This window comes from Corvus hawaiiensis, chromosome 13 (genome assembly GCF_020740725.1).
Source record: "Corvus hawaiiensis isolate bCorHaw1 chromosome 13, bCorHaw1.pri.cur, whole genome shotgun sequence".
NCBI lineage: Eukaryota > Metazoa > Chordata > Aves > Passeriformes > Corvidae > Corvus > Corvus hawaiiensis.
The window spans coordinates 20,082,949-20,110,946 of record NC_063225.1 but is presented as its reverse complement, the minus strand read 5'-3'; the positions used below and the strand labels follow the sequence as shown (position 1 = coordinate 20,110,946).

At 57.7% G+C, this 27,998-nt stretch overlaps 1 protein-coding gene across 1 annotated transcript; it reads right to left on the bottom strand.

The window, feature by feature from the left end:
* Positions 1 to 14: 14 nt before the first annotated feature.
* CSPG4 (chondroitin sulfate proteoglycan 4) lies at positions 15 to 26,258 on the bottom strand. Its single transcript, XM_048317837.1, has 10 exons — positions 25,923 to 26,258; positions 13,589 to 13,752; positions 8,995 to 12,573; positions 8,215 to 8,694; positions 7,644 to 7,820; positions 4,530 to 4,728; positions 4,226 to 4,360; positions 3,920 to 4,074; positions 2,907 to 3,090; positions 15 to 2,708 (listed from the first exon to the last, which is right to left on the bottom strand). The coding sequence occupies exons 1-10, from the start codon at positions 26,008 to 26,010 to the stop codon at positions 811 to 813; spliced, it is 7,059 nt and encodes a 2,352-aa protein (XP_048173794.1). The 5' UTR covers positions 26,011 to 26,258; the 3' UTR covers positions 15 to 810.
* Between the last annotated feature and the right edge of the window lie 1,740 nt (positions 26,259 to 27,998).

Sequence of the window (27,998 nt, the reverse complement as noted above, 5' to 3'; positions counted from 1 at the left end):
TAGGAAAACAGTGATGCACCTCGGAAAAGGCACTTTATTCTGTTTACTTCTGCCATACTGGAGTATACAGTGGAAAACCACGCTGGCTCCGCTTCTCTGCTCTCCTCGCCGGTTTCACACTGCCCAGGTGAGCTCCAGCCATCCCTCCCTGCCAAGGGCATCCTACCTGTTGTGCAACCCCCCCAGGGCTCGGTGCAATTGACTTCATGCAGCTCACGGCAAGTAGAGAAAGAGCGAGGCGGGTATTTTTCCAAGTGGGTGGGGACTCCTAAATTCCCCTGGCATTGGCCACAGAGTATTTTCCAAGCCTCTGCTCCAGTGTCTCAGCCTGCCTAGCCCTGGGGGATTTGGGCAGCTTCATCTCCAGCTTGACTCAGCACAAGCTGCTTCTCATCCTTCCTCTCTTACCAAGAGCTGTGAAAAGCACCCCTGTGGTGACGGTGCTGCCTTCAGAGGAGCCACCACTGGACCAGCCTGGGTGGCTCTGTGGGGACCAGCATCATCAGGTCCCCCCCAGCGCTGTGGCCTCCATCAGGTGGCCCAAATGAGCACCCAAAGTCAGCGATTCCCAGCGATGCTCAGGAATTTTGCCTGTCCCCAGTTGCTTATGCAGTGCCCCCCTCCCCTGCCCAAAGGAGATGCGGGGCTACAAGGTGGGCTGGAGTAGCAGCCCCTGTATCCCCAGGGACCTCCTGCATCTGTGGGATGCCAGCTCCCAGGGAGGAGAAGGAGAGCCAGGAGGAGGTGGCTGGTGGTGCTGCAGGAGGGGCTGGATGCCCAGGTGGTCTCGTGCCACCGCACCTGAGCCCTTCACACCCAGTACTGGTTGTTTTTCAGTGGGGGGTTGGAAGTCCGGCAGTACTGGAGGAGCTCGGGGTCTGGCGGTGCCCCAGAGCCCGTGCCCGGGGGCGGGGGGCCCGTGCCCTTGCCCTCCAGGGTGGTGACAGTCGTTAGGGGGATGCTGGGGTCTGTCCTCCGGAAGGTCTCGTGGTCTGGCACGGCCCCGTTCTTGGCCTTGGCGGCGGGAGCGCCCTGGACGTGGTGCTTCCCTGTCTTGTTGCGCTTGTGCAGGTAGAAGAGCAGGGGCAAGATGAGGGCCAGCAGGAGCAAAATGAGGCAAATGGGGATGATGATGCTGAACATGTTGGCCTCAATGAAGCTGAGGAAGGTGCCCCCTGCCCCAGGGCTGGGGCTAGTGGTGGCGCTGGGGACCAGCCAGGCAGTGGGGGGCATGCCCAGCTCGCTGGCATTGGGGCTGCTCCGTGCCGTGCCGTGGGGCACTGGGGGTGAGGCTGCCAGCGGGACCGTGAGCAGGGTGACACCATAGGATTTTGAGGCGTTGTAGGGCTCAGTGCTGTACTCCAGGGATGCCAGTGCTGGTGGCACGCCGGCAGCCACCAGCTCGAAGACAAAGCTGTCCCACTGCAGGGGTTGTTGGGTGTCCCCAGCATCCAGCACCTCCAGCCCCACCAGCCCTTGCTCCAGCTCGCTCTGGCTGAAGGTTTCGATCGGGGAGGTGAGTTGTCCTGGGTCCCTGGATACCCTCACAAGACGGCTGGCACGGGGCGCCCTGCGGACCTTGAAGACTGGGACGCTCTTGGTGTGGTTGGCCAGCTCACTGGCATCAAGGACACTGGTGTCCAGGAGGGCTGTGGTGCCTCGGGGCCACAGGCTGCCCGGCCGGATCTTCACCGCAGCACGGACAGTCACATTCACCACCCCGGTCCTGTTTCCTGCCCGCGATATGGCGACGAACTGGAAGTTGTCCTCGGGCGACGTGAGGTCACTGAAGGTGAACGTCACCTCCCTGCGATCCAGCTGCTTCTGTGAGAAGCCCCGTGATGGCTTTTGGTTGACTTGCAGCTGTCCAAACCTGGGGTCCCTGGTGATCCTGTACAGGACATTACCTGCCCCTCGTGGTGCGGCACCAAGCAGGTTATGGTGCGACACGGGGGCCCTGTTCAGGTCTTGGGGCACCTCCAGCAGTGCCGGGCTGGCAGTGGTGCTCAGGGCAGGCAGCACCTCGATCTCCAGAGAGGTCTGGATGGGTGGGTGGTGGCCACTGGAGAGCCTCAGGGCTAAGGACCCTGGGGCACGGCTCCCAGTGGCAACAAACACCACACGGCCAGCATTGACATCTGCCTGGGTGAAGCGGCTGATGGGCTCCCGTGGGTTGTGTGCGTTGGCCAGGTGGCCAGCGAGGGGTCTCTGGAGGATGCTGTACACCATGTCCTCTGGGGACACCAGTGGGTCTGCCACGGCCAGGTACTCCTGTGACAAGGTGACCACGGAGCCTGGTGGGACCTGCAGCACTTCTTGCCGCTTCACCACCCGTGGTGATTTGGTGCTGCTGGTCACTGTTATGTTGAACGCTTCAGAGATGACCACCCCATCCTGTGGAGGACGGACAGACCGCTGTTCCCGGGGCTGGAGCCAAGCCTTAAAACTGAAATGGTCTTTGGAGATGCTGTCCCCACCATGGGCGTACACCAAACGCCTCGCTGCCAGGTCTGACTGCAGGAAAAATGGCCGTGACTGTTCTAGAGGCACATCAGCCACCAAGAGCTGCCCATGAGCTGGTGGCTCCGTCACCAGGAAGACAACATCATATCCAGCCCTCTCAGGGACCAGGATTTGGCTCAGGAGGTTGGAGGCATCCAACACCAAGGTGTCAATCTCAGCCTGCTGAGCCCTTGTGAGCTGCAGACCTGGCGAGAAAAGGGATAAGAATCAACTTGGGAAAGTTGGTGAGAGCTTGATGTGATGATGGAAGAAGGAATCGGATGCAGTTTTAGTTGTCTGATGTAATATATCAGCCATGGAAAACAACACAGTGGTGTCTTCTTCAGACCAACAAGCCCTCCTGAAAAGCTGTTTTGCCCCATGCTTCTCCATCCTACACTTACCTGCATTTTTCCAAAGCTGAGTCAAGCGCTGGGGACACTTTTCCTCGAAGGAGATCAGGACAAGGAGGATGAAGGAATCTGAGATGGTCGTGGGAGTGACCACACGGAAGCGGATGGCATCTTGGGCCAGCCAGAAGGGCTTGTCTGGCATCTCGTGCTGGTAGAAAATCAGCTTGCTGTCCACCTGAAAATTAAAAAGAAATCCTTGATCAGTTCCTATCTTGACTCTGAGATGGAGCAACCAAGCTCTAATTAGGTAAGAAATGGGGATTTTCACTAGCCATGGCACGGTAGTCACCATGGAGAGCTCATGGTGTTTCTTTACCAGGATGTGAAGTTGTGGCTCCCCCATCCCTGGAAGTGTCCAAGGCCAGGTTGGACAGGGCTTGGAGCAGCCTGGTCTAGTGGAAGGTGTCCCTGTCCATGCAGGGGGGAACAAGGTGACCTTTAATGTCCCTTCCAACCCAAACCATTCTGTGACTCTGTAATGTTTCTCCCAGCAATTAGGGGAACTGAGGCTCAGAGGAAGGGTTGAGCTTGCTCAGCATCCTCCAAGGGTGAGGATAGCACAGAGGAGCTTCCAGGGAGGGTAAACCTATGTGTTTCTGAGTGATGGAATAAAATAAGACCCTTGCTGGGCCCTGCAAAATTTGGCCCCACAGGAGAAGCGTTTTTTCAGAGCAGGGGTGAAAAAATCATGCTTGGCTTTTCCCTTCAGCAGCAGCCAGGCTGGCTGGCTTTGCAGCAAGGAGATGGCCTAGGGAAAGGGATTATAGCTCCCTCAACCTCCCCCAGTGCTAAATCCAAGGCTGGGGCAGCAGCTTTTAATCCCTCTAAGCAGCTGTTGGCAGAGCTGGGAAAATCACGGCACGGCTGGAGCCTTGCATTGCCTCCTGCCTGGGGTCAGGTGCCTGTGGTGGCAGTGGGGTCAGACTGGGACCCCCATGCTGTGGTGGGGGGCAATGAAGGGCTGTGCTTGGGGTTCTGAGGATCTGGAGGAGTTGAAATCTCACCTGGGCTTGGGTGAAGTTCCTGATTTCCTCCCCCTGTAAGGTGGTCAGCCTGCCCAGGCGTGGGGCTTGCTCGATGCTGTAGTACAGAGTGGTGGAGCTGGTGGGGCTGTCGCTCACTGCCTGCAGGTTCTGGCTGGTGATGGGCTGCAGGGCACCTGGAAAACACATCCAGTATGGATTTCAACTGGCCACCTTGCCACCCACCTGCAGCCTCTGCCATGGGCATCTCAGTAGCGTTGGGCAAGGGTAGGAGATCCAAGGGGGCCCCATTGGAACTGGGAGAATGGGGAACGTGCTGGTACCCACCTGGGCAGACAGTGAGGCTCTGCTTCCTGGCCAGGCTGATGACGGGCTCTCTCTGGGCCCTGACAAGGAAGAAGTGCCCAGGAGAGAGGTTCTCGCCATCCCACAGATCAAAGGCGAAGCCGCCATCCAGGGGTCCTGTGGAAAGCACAAACCTGGGCATTTGTGGGGGACAGAGGAGATGCAGCTCCCCATTAACCTGTCAGGGTTTTGGCCCAGGGATGAGGTTAGCATCCCCTGTGGTGGCACAGTGTCCCCATCAGGCTGGGGTGGTGCAGGGGCCTGGGGCACCGCAGTCCTGCCCTACCTTGGTGCACGAAGAGGATGAGGCCGTTGTCTATCTGGGCCTGAGTGAACCTCTGGACCTCAGCGTTGGGCGCTGACCTCAGCACAACCTTCCCGTTGGCTGGGGGCTGGATGGAATAGGTCACGTCTTCCGCTGGGGAGTCCTCGTCCTCGGCACTCAGGATGTGGGGGCTGAGAACAGCCGTGGCACCTTCCCGCAGCTGGGGGATAGGGAGAGGCTGTAATTCCCCTGGGATACCCCTGGCACCTCTCCCTTTTTCCTGTCCCAGCTCAGACCACTCTGCTGGGTGCCAGAGCACATCCCAGCCCAACAAGGGCGCCTTGTCTGCGTCCCGGGTGATGCCTCCATCATCTGGCCTCTTCCCAGCCCTGCATCACCACTGCCGTGTTTGCCAGCACGTGCCACACAGCTGGGTCTGTGCCTCTGCACTGCACGTGCTGGAGGGCAAGGGTGCCTCAGTTTCCCCAGTTCCTGGAAGTGGAAGAGGGCATGGTGCCCTGGGGCAGGGGCTGTGCCTTTGAGACCTTGCTTTGCAGGGGAAGGGGTTTTAGTGGGGTGCACAAGCTGCTGCTGGGTACACAATGACCACAAGCAGCCCTGTCTCTCCCTTACTGGGTGTTCCTCCTTGCTCCTGCTCCCGTCCCAGTTCCCATCCCACCGCCCCCTCACAAGGCCGCAGCAAGGCCCGCTGTCCCAGCAAGCCCTCCAGGAATGACAAGTATGTGGCCGAGTTCAGAGACACTGTGGAACTTCCCAGGACCACTTCCTCCCATCCAGTGGTGCCTACCCTCCCCTGGGAACATTGTCCTTCCAAAGCCCTGGCATGTCCCATCTCCAGCTGGAGGCAATAATTTTCCCAGCTCGTAACCCTGTGCCGTATCTCAATCTTGGCAGACCACGGGGATGAATCTTGTGCTGCCGAACAGGTTCTGCCCACACAGCCCAGAGCTGCCCTTTGCCCTCCAGATGGCTTGAAATCATGGGGTGCATGAATGGAGCCGTGCCATGGCTCACGTGGGTTGGGGGGGTGGGAGGTGCTGCATCCCACAGCATCATGAGGCTGGGCTCTTGGAAATCTGCATCTTGGGAATCTGCAAGACAACACCCAGGCAGGCGCTGGAGGAGGTGCTCTGCTGGATGAGCTCTTTCCTGCTGTTTTCAGCTGGCCTAACCCAAAACATTGCTTGAGTGGGTGTGGGTGCCGACAGAGAACTTAAATCCCTCAGCAGTCCCCACGGGATGGCAGAGGCAGGCTGGAAAACACAGCTTTGGAGAGGCAGAGTGGGGGAAGTGCTGCTGGACACACAGCCGGGACAGGAGCTTCACTGTGCACACACACTGAGTTTTTTGGGCTGCTTCCTCCCCCCAGCACCCACAGCAGTTGGAACTGCAATCACACTGGGGGCTTGGAGCCAAAGAAAACTCCCTGTGGGCAAAGCAGGGGGAACAGGCAGCCCCAGGGCATCGCTGTCCACTGGGAAGGGACAGTCAGAGTGGCTAGAGTAGCTTTGCTCCCTGCCCAGAGCCCGCGCTGCGGGAGCTGACCCACTTCTCCATGCTCCCCGTCCTCCCTGAATTATTAAAGCCTTCCGCCTGGCTCCTGCACTCGCCTGCTCGGCTTATTGTGTTTGCTCAGCCTCCGTGTCGCCTCTGCTCTCGGGGAGAGCATGAGGGGAGGTGGCGGAACGGTGCCCGGAGCGTGGCCGTGTGCTCTGGGGCGGCAGTGGAAGCCTCTCTCTTGGTGGCATTCAGCCATCCTCCCTTCAGATCCAGCCCAAAAACTGCTGCTCCTTCCCAAGGGGCTCCATTTTGGGGTCTAGACCCATCCTGTTGTCTCCCAGCCCTGCAAGGACTCGGCATCCCTGGAAACCTTTGTGCAATCCCTCTCCTGGGCCTGGCCTGACCTTTAAACACTGAAGTCATCCCTCATCAGAGCACAAACACAGCAGGGCTGGGCCTCTCCCATCATTCCCGTTGGGGGAAGGAAGCCTTTCCCAGCTCCAGAGCTCCTCTGGGCAGCTGTGGTTACTCTTCCCAGGGTGCAAAGGCATTCCCATGGAAAGGCAGACAAATTGCTGCCTCAGAGTTTATTTTTAGGAGGTTTTTCTGTATTTTCACCCTTATTCTTAGCATGATGGCTGGGAGGGAGGGAGGGAAGGCCATGCTTATGCTGGGTGTCTGGAGTGGGGAAAAGGGGCTGGCATGGGGCCAGCAGCTGAGGGGTAAACTTCTCCCTGAATTTTGGCCCAGGTAAGGTAGATCTACGAAATTTGCTGGGAAGCTTCCTGGCCTGGAGGGGGAAAACTGGGGCAGGCACAGAGCTGGGGCTGAGGGTCCCTCCCAGACTTTTCTGGTATCCTTCAAAATGGCTGTCTCTGGGGCTAGGCAGGGCAGCCCCTTCCCCTTGGGCATCTTCTCCAGAGCCCAGGCTCCCAGAACCCTTGCCAAGGCAACTGTGTGATGATCCTCACGGAGCTGGTTGCTTTTCAGCTGCTAGCCTGGGAAATCCTGGGATAGTGAAAGTAGGTGCAGGGAGGTGGTGGGGATGACTCTGCTTCCATGTTTTCCAGTAAATTCTTTGCTGGAATTTTGCATTAGTGACCCCAAATGGGACAGGGAGGTGTTGGAAGCAGAAGGTGGGAGTTCGGCAGCAGGTGAGACCTCTTCCCTTCTGCCGTTTTCTGGGATGGACGTAAAGAGAGGTGTGAAAGCTGCCCAGATGACTGAGTAATTCCAGCCTGTGTTGGTGAAACGTGGGCAGGATGCTCTTGGAGCTGCCAGGGATTATCCCGCGAGCAGGGGCTGCGGAGGCGCTGCTGCCGCCGTGGCAGCGCTCGCCGCGCTGGGACCGCGGGGCGATGCTCCCACCTCGCGGCCGATCCCCGCATCAGCGGCGGGGCGGGACGGGCTGGGGGGCGAGGACAGCTCGCTCTCCGCCTCCTCCAGAGCCTCGCCCCGTCGGGAAAACCTTCCTCCTTTCCCCATTCCCCATGGCCCGCCTCTGGGCGGCAGCCCGGCTCCGCCGAGCCCCAGCTCCCCGAGGCGAGTTACCAGGAGAGCAAGGGGGTCCCCACGCTGGGCTGGCCGCCCCTCCCCGTGGCGTCCCACCCTTACCTGCAAACCGGCGTTGACCTTCAGCCGCGGCCCCTTGGTGCTGCGGGGCAAGATGGTGATGAAGAGGGTCCCGGGCTGGCTCTGTCGGGATACCTCGGAGGCGTTGGCCAGGATGGTGAAACTGTCGGTGAGGGATCGGGGGCCGTCCTGCCTGTACTGGATCTGCTGGCTCTCCACCTGCGGGGCAAGGGCCAGGTGATCCTCCATGGAGGACACAGGCCGCCGGCCCCTCTGGGGAGAGGACCCTGAGCCACCCTGGGAGGATGATGGCAACCCACCACTACCTCAGGGGCAACCCTGCGGGGTGTATCCACAGGACGGGAGTGGGATCTCTGGAAAGCAGACCTGGAGCCCAGCAGGGGTGCTCTGCCTGCATCCCCACCCTGTATCCCCACGAGCTGCAGAGCAAACCCATCACCCCAAATGCTTCCATCCCTTCTGACGGGGAGAAGACTCCTGCAGCCCTCCCCGACCTCCCAGTGTGGCTGGGGGCTGGAGACCACCCCTGGGCTCTCCCCAAACCCTCGGGAAAGCAGCATGGTGGGCAGGTGGGTGCCCGTGGGTGCTATACCTCGCTCCAGGTGAAGCTGTGCAGCCCACCCTGCTCAGGCCGCTGGCTGCTCAGGAGGGTGCCGAACCGGGGGGGCTCGAGCACCCTGAACTCCATGCCGAGAGCCGGGTAGTAGGCGTTGGAAATGCGGAGGATGCCCGAGGAGAGGGTAGCAGAGCCACCTCCCGGCACCGTGATGTTGTGGACATCCAAGGGGACAGTGATGGGGAGCACAACCAGGCTGACCACCACCCCCTCCAGAGGGTCTGCACTGCGGGCTGTGATGTCCAGGACAAACTGGTCATGCTCCTCGTTGGGCTTGGAGTGGAGGTAGAGGACTCTGCCACTGTTGATGTCCTCCTGGGTGAAGGACTGGATGGGGTCCAGGCTGGGCTGCTCGTTCACGTCCTGGCTGTGCTGAAGCATTGCCAGGAAGCCGGAGGCTGGGGGGCTGCTCACCAGGTAGACTATGTCTTGGGAAGGGATCTCTTCGTGGGTCACCTGGGAGTGTGGGGGAGACGAGGCATGAGTGGGAGGGCTGGTAACTGAGGCTGGGCTGCCCCACAGCCCACCTGCTGTGCAATCAATCCCTCAAAGCTTTGCTGCGGGATGAACTGCAAGAAACACCTTACTGAGGCCATGCCTGAAGCCCTCTGTGCCCCTGTGCAAAGCCTGACAAGAACACCAGGCCTTGGCTCTGAGCAGGTGGGAGCAAAATGGAGTCCCATGGGTGGGCATTCTGGTTCCGTGGCCAGGGAAGTCATGCAGGCATGAGGAATGACTGGAGAAGGGGATACTCACCAGTAAGTCCTCCTCCTTGATCCCAGCTGCTTCCCCCTGGAAAACATAGATCTCCTTGTGGTTGACTATGCTCAAGGGGCTGGGATGGGTGTCCAAGAACACACTGATGGCCAGTGTGTCCTCCACTGCCACCTCATTTGCTTCTACAGTGAACTGGAGCTCATCCCGAGTGTTCCTGCTCCCGTTGTGGTGGTAGGAGATCTCTCCTGCCAGCAGGTCCCTCTGGGAGAAGGCCATGACCGGCTGCTCCCCTCTCATGACGGTCCCCCACCTTGGGGGGGTGGTTATCAGGAACCGTATCTCTTCATCTGACCTGATGTCCATGTTGGTCTCCAGGCTGAGGACAGAGGAGTCAATGCTCCCTCGGGTGCCCTGGTGGATGACCAGACCGGTGTTGTTGACTATTTTGATGTAGGGGTCTGATGCCTGCACTTCCAGGAGGGCTGTGGTTTGGTGGAGGCCATCTGAGACCTGTAGCTGGATCCAGCCCCGGTCAGCCCCAGAATGGACAAAGAGGATCTTCTTCTTCCTCAAGTCATCCTGTGTGAATCGATAGACCTGGTGGCTTCTGTCATCGACAGACACAATGCTGCCAAATAAGATGTCCTTCCTGGCCAGCACCAGCTGCGCATCGGAGAAGCCGGAGTCCTTGTCAGTGAAGGCAATGTCCTCAGTGGTCAGCAGGTGCTGCCCATTGCGCACCACGTTGAAGACTCTGTTCACTGCTCGGACAGGGCTGTGGTCATTGACGGGTTGGATGGAGACCCTGAAAACGCCCCTCACCTCCTCGGCCTCAGGCTCGGCGCTGCCCTCACCCTGCCTGATGGCTACGAAGGGGATGTCATCCTCCAGTGTCTCGGAGTCATCGTGCTGGTACAGCAACCGGCGCTGGAGGATGTCGTCATTGGTGAACTCCGTGATCTCCTCTCTGGAGGCCCAGCCATGGGATGCAGCCCAGGCCAGCCTCCCATGTGCTGGCCCCTCAATCACCTCGTAGACATAGTCCATGCTGTTCACACTCTGCACAAACAAGTGATCCTTGGAGATGACGGCCTGTCCACCTTCTGGCACGGTGAGGAGCACGTTGGTCAATGTTGGTGCATCAGGGTCCCCACCAATGCTGATTCTGTAGGTATAGACGGGTGAGTGCTGCTCACCAGCGTGGACGCGGAACTGGAAGAAGTCCTCAGCTTGCTGGGAGTTCCTGATGGTCACGCTGTAGCTCAGGCGGTTTCCCTGCAGGTCCTCTTCAGTAAATCCAAAGCCTTCGGTCAGCCTGTTGCCAAGCAGCTCCAGGTTTCCCTTTTTGGGAGCCTGGATGATCATGTAGTGGAAGGGAACTGGGGCAGAATTTGGATCTTCCAACATTGCCTCCAGCTCCTTGCTGGTGATATTTCTGTGCCGCTTATTCTTCATCTGGAGGGGAGCCATGGTCCTCATCTTAATGGTGGCTCTTTTAATCCTTATGAGGAAGGTGTTGTTTGGCAAGAGCTTCTGCCCCACTTGGACTTTGAATCTCACCTCCTCCACGCTATCTTCCAGCCGGTGCTCTGCGTCTGTGCTAAAATACTGGATGCGCCCTTGCTCCAGGTCTTGTTGGTGGAAGGACTCGACTTTTTTCCATTCCCCTCCCATGCTCCCTTGCTTCTGGACCTCACCATACTTCAGGGGCTCCGTGAGGACATATAGGATGGAGACCCGTTGTTCCACAGCGTTTGTCTCAACTGACAGGTTGGCTGTGGTGATGCGTGCGGCCCCTCCTTGGGAGAGGGAGAGGCCGGTGTTATTGAGCAGCCGGATGTCAGGATCAATGGCGAGGATCCTCAGGGTGGCAATGGGGCTTGGGACTGTGCCATCACTCACCTGCAAGGTGAGCTGTAGGTTTGTCCCACCCTGGTGCACATAGACTACGCTGCCAGCTTCCAGGTCTCTGCAGGAGAACTCCTCAATGGGCACTCCAGGGTGGAAGTCTAACTCCACATAACCCTCCTCCATCTGCTGACCATGCAGCTGGAATTCAAGGCCATCGCAGGATGAATCATCATCCAGGACCTGCAGGATGTCGGTGGTCAGGTGTTTCCGTGTGTGCTTCAGGATTGTCATGTGGTTCCCATGGGGAAAGATCACCTGTGGGGCATCGTTGACGGGGTTGATCATGATGGGCAGCAGGTACACCTGCCCCTGCCGCAGGCACTCTGGGACCCCTTGCTGGGTGGTCACTGTCACCTCCAGCATCAGCTGGTCCATGGGCCCCTCGGAGCCATCGTGGATGTATCTGACTTTGCGATTCACAATGTCTAACAAGGTGAACTTCCTTCTGCTCCTGGACCCGGGAATGTCCAGCTCCAGCTGGCCATGCCTGGGGTCATTAGTGATGCTGAAGAGGATTTGGGACTGACGGATGTTGGCCAGGCTCAAATCTACCGTTGGTTGGGCGTGTTTCCACTCCAGGTAGGCCATGCCCCCTTCAGAGACAATGAGGGGGCTGACGTGCAGCAGCCTGCTGATGTTGGCAAAGGCGGGTGGGAAGCTGCTGTCAGGCCGGCACGGTTCCACCACCAGGCCTGGTGCTCCTGAAAAGACATTCGGAGGTGGAGAGGTGGATGCCTCATCCTGCTCATACACCTCCTCATAGTCCCAGTAGTGGTCCTGCTTCCCACAGCCTGCTGTGATGTCCTTTGTGATGACGGCGTCCTGCAGGCTCCTCCTCTGCAGGTTTATCCGCAGGTCCTCCAAGCAGCCAACAAACGAGTGGTTGGTCATGGTCCACAATGAGATGAAAGAAAGATGGTGTTCCCTCAGCCTTTGCAAAGCTTTGTCATCCATACCACCAATGAAGAGGTTTCCCTGAAGGTCCAGGTAGTTGTTGATGCCCCGGTTGGATGTGGATGAAGCATAGTAATCTATTAGTATCTCAAACTTGTGGATGTCCGTGTGGACTTTGACGTAGTGCTGCTGCTCGTCGCTGATGAAGACATTGTTGTGCAGGACAATGACGCCGTTCCCCTTCTCCACAAACCCTCGCAGGCGCCCATTGGAGATCTCCAGGTAGAAGAAGTCATTCTCCAGCCCTGCGTGGTAGATGAGGGGTGCCTGGGTGATGCTCGTCGTTATCACAAACTCGATGGTCGCTTCCTGCCTTGCATCCCACGTGGGGAAAGCAATGTAGGAGTGTGGCCCTGGGAACCCGAATGGGTCATCAGGCTCTGCAGAGAACTGTGTGCTGCACCCTTCCTGGACGTGGTGGAAGGTCTTGGAGCTGCCATCAGCAGACAGACGGGAGAGAACATCCAGGCCATTGAATGTCACCAAGTGAAGGCAACCCCTGAAGGGAGGGCTGGCCTCAGCAAGATATGGCAGGTCCAGGCTGCCTGTCCCACCAGCATAGAGGCCATGCTGGATGTCCAGCTCCCTTTCTGGCCCTGCGATGTCTGCGGAGCTGTTGAAGAGGCCGTCGATGGTCAGCGTCATCCTGCCATCTTCCACCAGCAGCTCCACATTGTGCACTGCCAGGTTATTGAGCTGCAGCCCTGCTGGGGACTGCAAGGTCACCTCCTCCGAGCCCAACTGCAGCCTGGCCTGCAGGGAAAGACACAAAGTCCTCAGCTCGAGTGAAACCTCTCCATCTTCCAGAAATACCTGCTGAACATGGACCCACACCCAGGTGCTCTCAAGGGTTTTGGTCCCTCAGTTCACTCCTCCACCTCTGGATGTGCTCCTCCTTCATCCTCCCCATGGACCTGCCCTCTTTGTCCTGCTCTCTGAATTTCTCTCCTTTTTCACTCATTCTCAGCAAACCCCAGTCTCAGGGCTGGGGTCCTCCATCTCCCGGTCCCACAGCTGGGCTTCTCCTCTCCCCTCACAGAGCAGCCCTGCCAGATGCTGGCTCCTCCTTCCCTGCGCTGTCTTGCCCACTGCCCTCCATCCTTGCAACCTGGGCTGCTTCCAGCCCTTTCCCTGGGAACTGGCAGGGGAAATAGCAGGCTTTGCTCCTCGTGGGCAGCAGCCTGGAGCCTGTCTAAGTAGAGGGTTAGCTGGTGGGACACATGGTCTGTATTAGGGACACCTCTGGCCAGCGGCTCGCTTGCTCTTCTGCTTTGGTTTAATGTGGTTGGTAGCCCAGCCCAGGCTGCAAGAGAGGCAGGATATGTGCCTCGGATGCTCCCTGCTCTTTTCCTTCATGGTGGATGCCAGCACCATAACCACAACAGGGATTTTATTCCTCTGTCTTGATTGCTTCCCATGTTCCAGCCGGGACAAGGGAGATCCCTTCTTTCCCTGGATCCTCTTGTCTCACCTCCTCACACCTGAGGGTGCTGTGCACCGTGTCTGACCACGCAATGTACACGGGGTGCCAGTGTCTGGGTGTCCCCATGACCACCCCCAGCATCACCCAGGCAGTGAGTGGGGAGCTTCCCCAGATGGAGCCTGTTTCTCTGTATTTAACCAAATCTTCCAAGACTGTGTCCACTCTCCTCTTGTACTCTTGGCTTTCCCTGTCAGGGGTCCTGGCAGCTGGGTATCCTTACACTGGATGAAGCCATGACACAGAGACCCCAGTGCAGGGAGAGGATCGGGGTGCCAGGATGCTGACCTGCAGGCGGCCAGCTTGCAGCTGGAGCAGGAGGTGGTCGGGCTGGCCGGCAGCCAGGAAGAGCAGCCCATTCCCCTGGCTGGTGAACAGCTGCAGGTGAAGCCGCACCGTGCGCGAGGCATCTGCCAGCGGCATCTCCACGAAGCTGTCGCCAAAGAAAGAGGCTGGGGAGAAAAGGGAGAAAGGTCAGGCAGGGAAGGACACCTCCTGTGAGCCCCATCTGGGTGGTTGCTGTGATTATGGAGCCTCTCAAGCCCATCAGCCCTTCCCTTGTTTGCCATCTGACAGGTTGCTGAAGCCCAGCAGCCTAAAAAGACCCTTGGGGGAGTCTGTTCTGCTGATTTTCCTAGAGGTATCCTAGAAGGGTTTGGGTCAGAAGGAACCTTAAAGCTCATCTAGTCCAAGCTCCCTGCTACAGTCAGGGACATTTTCCACTAGATCAGGTCACTCCAAGCCCTGTCCAACCTGGCCTTGAACACTTCCAGGGATGGGGCAGCCACAGTTTCTCTGGACAACCTGTGCCAGGGCCTCCCCACCTTCTGATTAAAGAAATTGTATTTCTCCTCAGTGCTGGAGGAATAAACCTGAGTGCCAGTGATCCATATGTGGATGTGAGAGCGTATGGAAACCTCGGCTCAAAGTGGGCGCCTGGAGATGCAGCTGGAACATGTTCAACACTCAGTAGACATCAGCCCTGGAGGACTCAGCTCAGTGGCATGTGGTCATGAAATGACAGACTGTATCAACAGGGCAGCGGTGGGAGAGGACAGGATTAAAAGTACAGGGAGCAGTGAGGCTTAATTTTAGAGCACTTTTCGTTTTTAGCTGACTCAATGCATGCATGTGCATCTCACACATGTTAAATGTGTGTGGCTGGGGTGTGCAGCCATCCATCTTGCTTGGCTCCAGCTCAGCCTGTGGCAAAACTCTGTGCTTAAGCATAAACACTCCAGCCCTGTAAGCTGGAAATGTCTGAGGATATGTCAGGGATGGGGGGAAATGGACATTTTCAGTCCATGTGTAGTCACAGGCTCTGCTGGAGTTTATATGTGTGAAGTTTTCCTGTTATGCTTTACTAGAGCACTTATCAGATCGACCCAGTTGCCAACCTACACTTGGGTTTGGGGTCCCAGATCTGTCTTGCTGAGGTGCCATGGGCAAACAAGCATAGGAATTTGGCTTTCAGGGTCCCAGCCCCTGATCTCTTTTGGAGGAGGCAGGGGTGGACATTGGATGATGGGGTGAAACCAATCTTCTGCACAGCGAGGTCTGGGTATAAACACCCACATCTGCTCTTACAACTGCTTCCCTGGTTGCATTTTCCTCTTGCCCAAATTTCTGTGGGGATGACCAGGATGGGAACGGGCAATGCAGGCTTTGTTCACAGGGTGGTGCAGCAAGTGAAAACCCAACCCAGCAAGACAGCCAGAGTCACTGAGGCATTTGGAACGGGACCATCTGTAGAAGTGATGGCAAAGGTTGGCCTGGGAGGGACAGAGTTGGAGCACTCTGTTTTAGCTTTTCACATTTTCTTCAGAGCTGAGCCCTGCAGTGCCCTGCATGGGGAATGCTCTTCTGAGCCCTTTGGGAATGGGGAGACCTCCTCATCCAGGACACCACAAAAAATAATTTCCTGCCACTGGCAGCAGAAAAAAGTGCCTCAGTTTTCCCCTGCGGTCTGGGAGGATGACGTGGGTGTTGCAAGGACCATCACCCCACCCGTTCTGGACAGGGAGGAAATGGCACCATGGAAATATCTGGCCTTTGCTGTAACAGCAAGCCCTTTGCCCAGCCCAGGGCAAGGCTGTCAGGGTGCCTGCTCATTCCCTGGCCCTTGTGCCTGCTGCTGGCATGGGGCACTTTGGCTTCCTTGTCCTCTTCAGCCCAGCCAGTGACTCAGAGGAGCTGTGCTGTTCTTTGCAGGGCTCTGTCCTTCCCTGACCTGCTCCCTCCTTCCCATGGTCCCAGCAAAACCAGCCTTGCCCAGTGGCCAAAGGTGGTGGGTGCTGGGGCTCTCAGCACCGCCTTGTCCTGGGGCTTGGTGAGCAGGAGTGACGTGGCACAGTGGAAAAGGGAGTTTTCATGTCCCTCCTTGCACAACCACAGGCACACGTGTGTGCACATGTGGTTCCTGGAGACATCCACGTACGTTATGTGCTGGCTTCAGTCGAGGTTCCCTGTGCGTGCTCCATGCTCCAGCTCCCACTGGGATTTTGCTACATTTTAGTGGCTTCCCCTAATTCAAAAAATGTGTTTTTCAGATGGGTACTGAGCGGCTGCTCTCACGGGGAGGGAAAGCTTGGCTGGGCTGGACCCACCAGCGGCTCCCATGCCAGCCCAGGGGCTGGGCAGTGTCTCGCTGTGGGTGCTGGGGATGATGGTTTGGGGCTGCTCCAGCAAGACCGGCTTGTTTTCCAGTGTGCCAAGGGGCACCAGCGCCTGCAGCCAGCACATTTTGTCCTGCCTTCAATCTCCCAGAGCTGCCAGAAATGTTTTCCTTCTTCTCTCATAAATTACTACTAATAAAAAGCTCCCATAGGTGCAGATGCCTAGGGGAGTGGTGCTGTTTGTTGGGGAGGAGGAAGAACCCTTGCCCAGATCCAGGAGGTGCTGGGATTTTTCTCCAGCAGCAAAGCAATGTGAGTTACTGCTGTTTGTCTTCCCAAATTGCTGCTTTATTTCAGGGCCACTCTCCTCCTCCGTCATCAGCCCAGCCAGGATGTGAATGCCACTCGGCCTGTGACATTTCACTTTTGCAAGGGACCTGCAGCTTCTCACCTCCATCTCCCCTCTTCCTTGCCCTCTACTTTGGAAAAGACACAGAAAACATAGATTCTTTTTTTTGTTTTTTTCAAATGCATTTTTCTCTGGAGGAGCCTCCAAAGGACATCCCTTGGAGGTCCTGGTCCATCCCTTGGAGCAAGCAGGGACTTCCAGGCACCCATTCCCATCTGTGGGCAGGTTCAGGTGAGCATCCTGGGATCACCCCATGAGGATGAGTTCCCATGCCCCAAAAGCACTCATCTCAAGTGATTTAAGGATGTCATGATCATACCGTAGGGGTGTTGTGCCCCTCATCTCTGGATGCAGATGCCTGAGGTGGCCCCTCCTCTCCTGCCACGGGGACCAAAGGTCCCCATGTCCTGGCCATGGCTTGGAGTGGACACCCCGGATGTCCCACTCGCCCCCGGATAAAAACGACTGACATTCCCAGCTTGCTGCATCCCACAGGAAATCACCATCCGTGCCTTGCCAAGCTGATTGAAAGGCGTTGACGAGGCGAGAGGAGCCTCCGTCACAGTTTCCAAGCAGCCAGCCAGCAGCCAGCAGATTATAGACTGCAGTGTCACTTGGGTTTGGGGTTTTTTTTTTGCATTGAAAAAAACAAGGAGATGAGCCAAACACTCTAAGGAAGGGTCTGGGAGCGAGGCCCCGGGTGTGCTCGGCTGCTCCTGAGGCCGGCAAACAAGCAAGGGCTCTGTGCGAGCCAGCACTGCCCCGGCACCCGCCCCAGCCGCCGGCCACGCGCCGGCTCCGGAACGCCTTGGCCCTCTTCCCCTGCTCGTCCAGCTGAAAACACGGCTGGTTTGGCCTCTCCAGTTGCTTATTTTTGGTGTTCAGAAATTTTACAGGCTGGGAGAGCAAAGCCTGGGGGGATCCCCATCCACTCAGGGGGCTCTGGACTGGGGGCTCTCGGAGTGCTTGGGGCTCAGGAAGGCCATTTTGGGCTCTCCTCTGTGTTTTAACATACATCTCAGCACAAAAACTTCTCCCACCTCCTTCCCAGCACGTAGGAGGATGAAGGAGCCAACTCCAGGCCCAGGCAAAGGGAAGCACTCGGAAAGCTCAGCTCAGAGAGAACCGGCACTGGACACGAAGGGTTTTCGGAGCAGGGAGACGTCTCCTGGGTGTGTGGGAGGGCATGTGGGCTGGTGGGTGGATGCTGCCCTGCCCGAAGGCTCCTACCCCAGCGTGGGGCATCCCCAGCCCTACCGCAGGACAGCCAGCTGCATTTTGGGTGTGCAGGAGGAGGTGCATCGGAGTGTCTGGCGTACAACCGCATCCCTGAGAGGCTGCAGGGTCTCCCGTTGCTCTGGCCACAGGAGGATGCTGAGGCTGAGGAGGAAGGAGCGGCGCAAACCCTGCCTGGGGATAAGGGTGTGGAGCCGGGGAGGGGCTGGGTGCTCAACAAGGCTCCATTCAGCCTGCGGTGAGGCAGGTGGGGGCCAGGGCCGGTGGCCGGCTGTGTTTGCAGGGAGGGGACTGGAATTCATTAAAGCAGCTCTTTAATGACCTGAGCGGGTGCCAGGAGAGCCCCGTGCAGACACACGCGCCCCCCTGAAAGACTCCCTGTGTTTGCCGTCGCTTCCCACCCCGGCCGCACCGGTTTTCCAACGGTGGAAAAACAGCCGGGGAGTGAAAGCTCCTTGTTGCCCGAACAGCCCCGGGCTTGTGCGGCCACGGGTGCAGCCCAGCCCGCCGGCTGCCCTCCTTCCTGCCCGCCTCCCTGTGCCAACAAGCGGCCCCTGTGCCGGCGCTGTGCCTGGTGCTGGGGTGCTGCTGGGCCGCCCCAAGGGCAGCCTGCTGCATTCCTTCTCCACAGCCTCAGGAGTTGGTTTTGAGGCCCTCTGAGTTGTTTGTCGTTGGCTTTTTTTATTTAAACAACTTTTAAGGTAGTGAGGTCACCCGTTGCCAGCCCCATTGTGCTGCACCCACCCGCTGTGCAAACGCCGAGGGGCTGGGGGATGTGAACACTGGAGGGATTCAGGGGGATGTGAATGTGGGAGGGGTCCAGGGGATAAAAATACTGGAGGGATTCAGGGGAATGCCAGCACCAGAGGAGCTGGGGCGATGTGAACATCAGAGGGGTTCAGGGGGATGCAAACACTGGAGGGGCTCGGGGGCAGCTGCCCAGCCCTGGAGATGCTGCTCAGCAGCTTGATCCCCTCCTGCTCCCCCCGAAGCCTGTGCATAAGGCTCCCGTCCCACTCCCAGCGCAGGCAGGGTGGGCAGGACCAGCCTCCTGCCAGCGCCGTGGGTGGTCCCGGAGCTCAGGCTTCCTTGTCCCCAGCCTGGCTCTGTGATGCCCAATGGGACCTGCAGCCCCCCGGAGCTGGGGCTGGGCTGGGCCCCTGTCCCCACACGGGGTGGAGGGGCCACGGGAGGAAGGGATCCAATGGGCTTTTGGAGAAAGGCTTCATTATGTTCCACATTCCCTTCGTTTTACAGTGTGGTTTTATTTATGGCTGGGGAAGGAAATGAGCAGCTTGCGAGGAGGTTAAGGCAAACACAGTGGCCCTCAGCTTTGGCTGGGGCTTTGCTGGGAGGGGGGGATGCCGGGGGGACAAATGGGGGGTGGCTGCCTTCAGATATGCACTGAGACCTGAGCTGAGCACCCATCTGGGTCTCCACAGCAAAGAAATCCCAGTGCAATGGAGATGAGCTGGGTTTAGTCCACAGCAAAGGCATTCAAACCCAGTGGGGACCTTGGAATCACACCACAGTCCCCTTGTGCCTGCCCCAGGAAAGCTTGGGGTTCTGTCTCCAGATTTATGGGATGGGGTGTCATGGGCACAGATCTATCCCTGCTGTGATAGCTCCTGGCACGGAGGAGGACTTCTTCTTTTTATCCCCACTCCCAGTGATTCCAGTGACTGCTGCTCCCACATCCTGAGCCAGGGCTGTGCGTGCTTTTCCAACCCCGGTAATGGGAATGACTGTTCTGGTTCTCGCCTCCCACCCTCCATCTGGCCCTCCCTCACGGCAGGGCTCCCGGGGGCTGGCGCTTTCCAGGAGTGCTGGCCAGCAGAGATTGCTGGAAAGCAGCACCCAAGAAACCACCAGAAAAGCCGTGTCTGGTCACCTTCACTGGGCTGTCGACCACCAGAAGTGCCATCACCCTTGTTTTGGGCGTGGGAGGAGAGTCATGGCCAGGGGTGCTTTGCTTCGCCCCCATCCCACCCCGGTGGCCTCTGGCTGCACCAGGCTGCTTTGAACCCCTCCTCCTGTGTTTATTCATTCAGTTCCTCTCCCCCGTTCCCCAGCCAGCTGCTCTCCACTCGCCTTCCCCAGTCTCCTGCCTGACAGCTTTGGGGAAAAACAGCCTTTTTACAGCCCACGGACTCTGGGGTCAGGGGAAAACATGAAAACATGCCCCCTGCTAATTCTGTGCTGCCTAGGAGGGGGCTGGTTGTACCCCTCCCGTGTCCTGCCAACCCCCAACGCCCTGCCCAGCGCCTGTGCCTGCTCCTGCCTGCCTTCCCCGTCCTAACGGAGCAGCATTAGGAGCTGTGATAGCTGGAGGCCATAAAGCAGGGTCCAGGAAGCTTGGCTGGAGCTCCAGAGCTCCATCACTTATCCAGCATGGTTTTACGATGATTCAAGCACAGCCCTAAAGCTGATGGTATTTCCTGAGCTCTCCTGCTCGGCCAGATGCAGAGCCATGGAGGGGAGGGCAAGGAGCTGGGAGCCATCCTGAAACCCCCCACAAGGGTCACGGTGCTTTTGGGAAGAGCTGGGGGGATGCACCCCCGGAGCGAGTACCCCCAAAGCCTGGCACGAGCAGGAGCAGGGATGAAGAGCTTTTAATGATGTGTGGTTTAATGGCTCCGGAGGGACTTAGGGAATCAGCCCGAGCTGGAAGCAGTGTTTGGAGTGTTTGCCCTGGGAAGTGAAGCAGGGGGAGAAAGTGGGAGGATTTGGGGAAGCTGGAGGCTCAATGAAGCTTTTGTGCTGTCCCCTGCAGCGTGACTCAGGCTCACTCAGGCTCCCGCTGCCAGGAGAAGTTGGCCTGGAAATATTGTATCAGCCCCAGAAGACATCGTTTCCAAACCATTCTAAGTCGGGTTTTGTTCTATTTTGTCTTTCTTTCTCTCTCTCCCAAGCCCTCTTCCCCTGTCTCACAGGCTGGCAGGTTTTCCAGCTCCACCCTGCACATCCTGGCACCCGCTCCCACCGTGTTCCCTTCCCCAGCTGCTCCCCAGCCAGTGAGGGAAAGCTTGCAGAGCTGCAGAAGGGCATTTGGTGGCATATGAGGGGACAAGCCCAGCCAGCCCCGTGCTGGAGGAGCCGGAGTCTGGGTTATTGGGGAGTGGGGCACCTGGGTGCACATCCCACCTGCACATCCCTGAATCCCATCCCTGCCTGCCCAGCAGAGCCAGTGCCTGCTCCTAAGCTCCTTCCCAGACCCAGTGAGGGGAAGGAGCTGGCGGGGGGAGTGGAGGAGCCAGGCCAGGGGATGCTCACAGACATGCCTGGAATGGCTTGATGTTACCGGAGAGATCCTCGCCTGGTGTCAACAAACAGCCCGGCAGCCGCCGCTGGAGAGGGGCCGTCTCCAGCCGCCCGGGCTCTGATGTTTCCCAGGCTCGCTGGTGTCAAGTGGCTCCTGCCGTGCCAGGATGGGGGCCGTAATCAGCCAAAACTGTGGGGGAAGAATGAGCACGAGCAGGAGTGTTGAAACCTTGCCAGAAGCTACCTGCTTGCCTTAGTTGCAGCATCCAGTGCTCAGGGATGGGGAAATGTTTTAACAGAGATGTTAAAACGCGCAACTGTGGTGTAAAATGTGTAAATTGGGGTGATTCAGCTGTAGTTGTGCCCATAAGGCAGCACCCACAGCACCCTGCACCCCACAGGGCACCAAGGACCACGGCCAGGATGAGCTTTTGGTGATGCTGCCCGCTGTGAGGGGCAGAGAAAAGTGTCTCCGCAGACAGAGATGGAGGTTTGCAGTGTGGATGGGGGAAAGAGAGGACATTTTTTGCTCCTCTGGGGCTGACATGCTAAACTGTGTCCAAAGAAAATTAGTATTTTCTTATTTCCCCCTCTTTCTAGAGCCGAAAGCTCTGCTCTCCTCTCTCCTCTTCCCCCATCCTTCCGGAGCTCCCCCTCCCTGCCCTGCCTCCCCCTCCCCACTCCTGTTATGCCCTGACTTTTCCATCCATGAGAAACACCCGCCGGGGTGATGTTTATAGAGAAAATAAATGCCTGCTCTATTTGTAGCGCGGGGGGGACGCATGGCTGGCGGGGGGGCTGTGGGGGTGTGGAAGCGGGTGCTCACATCCCCTCCCAGGGCTGCAGGGCTTTCTCAGACACATCTACCTCGGGCCAAGACTTCCCTCTCTTCTCCCAAGCTCCCAGAGGAAATGACCCTGGTGGGCTCAGAAATTTCTGTGGGATGGGATGCTGAAAACCTTGAAGCCCTTCTGAAGCCCATCCGGAGGCTGAGAACGGGAATGGGAAATTCCTGCTGCCCGCCCCTCTTTCTGCCCGTGCTGCACCAAGCGAGGGTTTATGAGATGGTAGAGGGTGGGCAGCACCCATTAACGTGGCTGGGGATGGCACCACAAGCAGTTGGTGACTCCAAACCCTCCCTCCCTCGCCTGCCTGCAGCAAAGAGGAAAAACAACGTCCAGAAAGCCAAGATTTGGGCAAAAGTAGCAGCGGGGATTCACAGACAGGGCCTCCCCGAGCTGACTCACAGCTCACAGCGGCTGCCTCCCCAGCCAGTGAGTCACGGTGATGGGTGAATGTTGCTTTTCTGTCTCCGTGTCTCACGTGGTGGGCCCGGCCGCCTCACATCCATGCTGCTTGCCCCTTGACTTTCTCCACTCCCAGCAATTTTTGGCAGTACCCACCCTTCTCCGGGATGCTTTCCGTCTGCCACCGGCCGTCTTCTGTCCGGCTGTCAGGCAGCCAAGCACAGCCCTCGGGCACAGGGCAGCTCCCAGAGGTATAGCCCGGAGCCACGCGGAATGGGCGACACACCCCGGGGAAGAAGGACGGAAAATGGGAATTTATCACGCTCTTGGATCCACAGCTCAGGGCATAACCATCTCCCACCCCGCCCTGATGCCAGCTGAGAGGCCTTGTTTGGTCTGTCCTGAGGATAAACGACTAGTAATGGGTGACAAATCAGGCGGCATCGTCCCTATCCTGGGGCTGGGAAGAGCTACAGCAGTCCTGCTCCTCTGGATTTTAGCCTGGCTTTGCAGAGTCCAGTGCTGCCCTGACGCTCAGCTCTGCTTTGCGAAGCAAGGGCTTTGTGAAAGGTTCTCTGACTTTATAGAATGTATTTAGAATGCACTTTGTAGAATATATTCATATTCTATCAATATAACAGAATGAAAATTATCCTCATACTACAATATCTAACAATATTCTGCTATATTGGTCAATATAACATAAAAACTCGACCTCCCTTTTTCTGCTCTGTTTGCCTCAGAGAAGGTCTGAGGGGTGTCCCATCCCTGTGCAGCATGGCAATGTCCAACCAAGCACAGGGCACGATGGAGACAGCTCAGGGAAGGGCTGGTTTGGGAACGAGGGAGCTCTGATGGACACCTTCCTTTCTCTGTGTTTCCAGGGGGCTTGAAGATACGGTGTGGTGAAGGGGCTGAAGGCAAACAAGGCTTGGGATACCCAGGCGAGAGCTGGGAAGTGCACAGGAGTTTCTAGGAGTCTCCCAGCTGGGGGTGATGCTAATGCTCGGGAAGCTGGCTTCCCAAAAAGGAGACAAGCCGAGCCCAGCACCTGGAAAGAGCCATGGGAGCAGCCCCGGGGAGCCGAGGCTGGGCTGGGCCAACGCCTGTTGCGAACAGTCTGTGCTTTGAGCTTTATTTAGGCACGCAGGCTCCCGCCTCCCAGGCCCTGTTCCTGTCCAGCCTTCAACCTGACGTGAGCTCCTCGGGGTGAGCTTAACCCTGTCCTGCAATCTTGCAGGAATGTACTTATATATTTGCCCGCAGCCCTCTGTTGCTAAATATAAGAGTGAGACAAGAATATTCCTCCCCGATTCCCACGATACCAGTTTGCGTTCTCCCCCCTTTTCAGCATTTTTCCTGTTCTTTCCCATCAGCTGGAAACTTTTCCAGCTGGTTTGAGCTATGACCCTAAAACATGTGGCACGATCATAAAAAAGAAAGTTTGAATAAATCAGTCAGATTTCCAAAAGTGGAGGAAAGGAAGAGCCGAGGTGGATCCATGGAGCTGAGAAACCTGGAGAAGGCAGAAGGGATCCTGGATGGATACCCTAGGGCAGACACTGCTCCCTATCCATGGGCAGATATCCTGGACAAGCCAGTATCCCACTCCCCTCCCCAGGACCCCATCACTGCTTCTGGGGTCCACCTAAGCTTTGGAGGGTGTCACATTTTTGGTACCCACTTGCTGAAATCTTGGGGTAAACACTGCTCACGGGGAGTCTACACGTCCAATTCTCTCTTCTCCCCTCATTCCAAACCTCCAGTAAGAGGGATTTTGGGGGAGGGGGAGCCCAGCCTGTGGGTGACCTCACTGGGAGCCGGAGGGGAGCAAGGCTGTCAAAAAACAGTTTACTAAAGCTTCACACTCTGATGTCAAGAGGCCAAGTTTTATGAGTGTTTTTTCTTTTTGGTATAATCCTGTATTTGATGAAGTGCATGATGACTCTTCCCATGCTGGGCTGGGCAGGAAGCCCCAGGTTCCTGAACCTGAGCTTGGAGGGAACACAAAACACGGGCTTCACCCCCACAAACCTCAGCCCCATGCTCAGCATGATGCTTGTGGCTCTCCCTGATGGAGACACAGGGATGTCCCATGGTGGGCAGCCCATGGGAACACCTGGAATGAGTGCTGCTGGTCTCAGCGGGGATGTTCTCAACTGCAGGGAGCTGGTGGGAAGCTGCTGCCCAGACCTAGGGTCACAGCTGGCACATCTGTTTCACCCCAATGCAGAAACAGTCCCCAGTATTGGAAAAGGGGTGTAAAGCCCCTTTTCTTCCCCAGCCCCATGTGTTGATGGCAGGGAGATGCCCATTGATCCCCAGAGTTGTGTTACAGCCGTGGGGGCAGGTGTCAGTGAAAGACATGGGCTCTTTTTGGGGGTTTCTCCAGCCCATTCACCATGAAAGAGTTTGGGACTGCCAGGGCAGCCCTCAGACCCATCCTGGACACGGCGCAAGCAACAGATCCATGTGGGGAAATCCCATCCCGGGATGGAAAGGTCAGGGCTGGGAGGAAGGAGACCACTCTGTTCATTAACAAAAGGGATTTTTTTCCACTCAGCTTGCCAGGCACCCTCCTATTTTGGTGCATGACAAAAAATAGAAAGAACAAGGCCTAAGGTAATGAAAGGAGCATGTCCCAGAGGCCAACTGCTCTCTGGGAGGGAACAGGGACAACAAGGGAGCAACAGCAGCCCTGCAAGTGCTGAGGGCCACAAGGCTGGGCTCTGGGATCATCCTCCTCCTTGCACTGACAAGGCGGGGATGCAGAAGATGGTTGGGATGCAAAAGACTGGGGGTTTTCGGAACTGCTGGGAGCAAGCTCCTGCCTCACTGCTGGTCAGGGTTCTGGTCCCCAGGGAGAAGTTTGGGGAAGGGAAACTGCTCAGTGAATGATATGAGCCTGCTGGGTCTCAGACCATGGCAGCTCTGAGCATCATGGAGCAGGGGAGGGAGCAGGGAGGGAACAGGGCTGTGGGACGGCTGTCAGGATGCTGAAGCTGGACACACGTCCATGCCAAGAGCTGGGTGGGCAAACTTGGCTGCTTCATGGGGAAAATTGGGTATAAATCCCCCTCTTCTGTCCCGCAGTAACTGCTTTGCCCAGCTCTGACCCTGTGCAGCAGCCAGCCTTGTGGCACCATGGGGAGGACCCTCAGCCTCAGCTGGTCCCCGGAGCCCTGTCACCCCAGGGATGGTCCCACACCCCTCTGGGGCTGTGCTGGTGAGAGAGGTCAGCCCCTCACCCCTCGCCCCAGGCCACCGGCCACCCCGGTGCCCAGGACAGCCGGACGGAGCAGCCCCGGGAGGTGCCACACACCCTGCAAACGCTCCGGCTCCCTCCTTGCCGCCGAGCCCCCGCTCCTGGGATGAAGAGGGGCTGCCCTCGCAGACGCTCCCGTGGCAAGGCCAAACATGGGCAGGGAGGGCTGGCGTGCTCCCTCCCCATGGCGCCGGGCTTGGCGGGGCAGCGACGGTGCCTTTCTCCCGACGGCTGCCCCTGGCGCCGACCAAAGCCCCGCGGCTGCTCCGAGCCCCGTCCCACACAGCAGCGCATCCGCGTGTGCCCCTGCGGAAAGCACTCAGCAAGGCACCCACCGCCCTGCGAGCCACGCTGGGCGAGCCGCCCCTCTCCCACCCTCGGTTTCCCCAACACCCTGCCCCCAAACTGGCAGCACCGTGCCCCTGCCAGCTCGGCGACAGGCCCCCCGCACCCCGGGCAGGGACAGCCTGCACCCATCGGTCACCCATGTGCACAGCGCTCCCCGCTGGTTCCCCAGCTCTCCCAGGAGCCGGATCCCGCAGGATTTCCCACCCTTCACTCTCGGGCGGGCTGAGGGGACGGGACTCACCTCCGGCCGGGGGTCCCGCGCTGAGGGGCTGGGGGTGGCCGGCCAGCAGCAGCAGCAGCACCGTGGCGATGCCACCTCGGGCACCCATCGTGTCCCCCGGGGCCGGAGCAGCGGCGAGGGCTCCGGGACGGCACAACCTCGGCCGGCGCCTGCTCCCAGGCGAGGGCTCCCGCTACTACTATATTTAATAAAGCGGAGCGAGGGAGGGACCTGTAACCTCTCCCGCCTGTCAGAAAGAAGAAATTCGCTCAGATTACAAACCAAATTTTCCCTCTTAAAGGGCTAGAGGCCCTCGCCACCCACACCCGCTCCTGAAAGCAGCCTTGTTCCCGCCGGGCGAGGAGAGGGAGGAGCGGGGAAAGAGCCCGACGTGGGGTGCGAGAGGCGGCTCCGGAGGCACCGCCTGCTCCGGGCTAAGCGGGGTGTCACACAATCCCAGAATATTCTGAGCTGGAAGCGACCCACAAGGATCATCGAATCCAACTGTTAAGTGAATGGCCCATGCAGGGATCAAAGCTTGGTGTTACTAGCACCATGCTCGAACCAATGGAGCTAATCTCCATAGATCCCTTGGCACCAGGCACTTTTGGGGGAGCAAAGCCAGTTACTGGTGTCCCCAGTTACTGGTGTCCCCACAGACCCAGATCAGGGACTTGGTCCCAAAGCTGCTGTCACCCACCCCTAGCTGTATTCCTGAAGTGGCCGGGCAAACCTCACACCTCTCTTACCGGGCAATCAGGATGACCTTCGGCCCTCAGGGTTCACAGCACTCCAACTGTGTTAGCACAACACTGGGAAAAGTGCTTTCCAGCTTCTCCTCCTGGTGCAAAGCTGATTCAGGACAAGGTCACAACTCTTTGGAGACACAGCATCCCACCCAGCCTGCCTCCCCTCTCCTTGCTCGTGTCCCATCTTTCCAACCCTCTCCACAGGTGCTCCCATCCTGCTCCTTGGCTCTTGTGCAGCACACCCCTCCTTCCTCATGGATGTCTGGATTTCAGGCCCTCTTCCCCCTTGACATGTTTCGCTGATGGATTACATGTGGCTTGTTTCCTGCTGGGTTAATTCTAACCCCTCTAGGGCCCTCGGTGTGACTTTGCCATCTTTGGCAGCAATTGCAACACCTTCCAGCGTACAGTCATCTGCAAACATAATTAATTTGTTGTTTACTTTTGTTTTCAAATCATTAATAAAGACATTAAATAAACCTGGGATGCGCTGTTTTTTCAGTAACTTTTTCTGGGTAGTTGCCAGGGGCTCGGTAAGTTCATTAGCTAATTCTGTTTAGTCTGGGGGTTGCATATTAGCCAGGCTGGCTGATTTGCACAGATTCAATTTTGCAAAGTATTCCCTTTTCTGCTCTTTATCTTAGGGTCTGCTGAGGGCTCTGGGAGGTTTTTCTCTCCATCTGTCCTCAGCAGTCCCTTCTCCTTGCCCCTTTTAAGGGCTGATGGAGGAAGAGGGAGTTACAGGGATTTGGCCTTCAGGGTGGAGTTTGATCTCTACTGTCCCCATCACGTCATGGGCAACAGGTGGATGAACACATCCATTCCTCTTCCACCTACCAGAACCACCTCCAACTCACCAGGACAATCCCCAAACCACCAGGACTACCTCCCACCCACCAACACACATCCCTGGCTTTACTTCAGGCTCTCTATCCTCAGGTTTGCTTTGCTCACTGGGCCACTGGGAATGAACCATCCTTTGCCAGGGGAACATCAGCCTTGGATGAGAGCAGCAAGTACTGCTTGAGCAAGGAAATGGTTCCAAGCAACCTGAGTATCCTCCACCTCAAGGATGCTCAGGGTCCACTCCACAGGCAGGAGGCTGGCGGGAAAACATCCAAGACAAACCTGTGCACAGCAAGGACAGAGGAAAACTTCCACTGCTTTTTCAATTATTCTTATATTTCCCCCCTCCAACACGGAAATCACAACCTCTGCTTGAAACTTCCTGTGTTATCCAGAGGAACATCCCCACCAAGTCCTGCCGCAGGCAGCTTCGGCCGCCCCCCTCGCCGGAGCCCCGAGCACAGCCCTGTGCCCCACATCTGGCCAGCACATTTCCCATCCC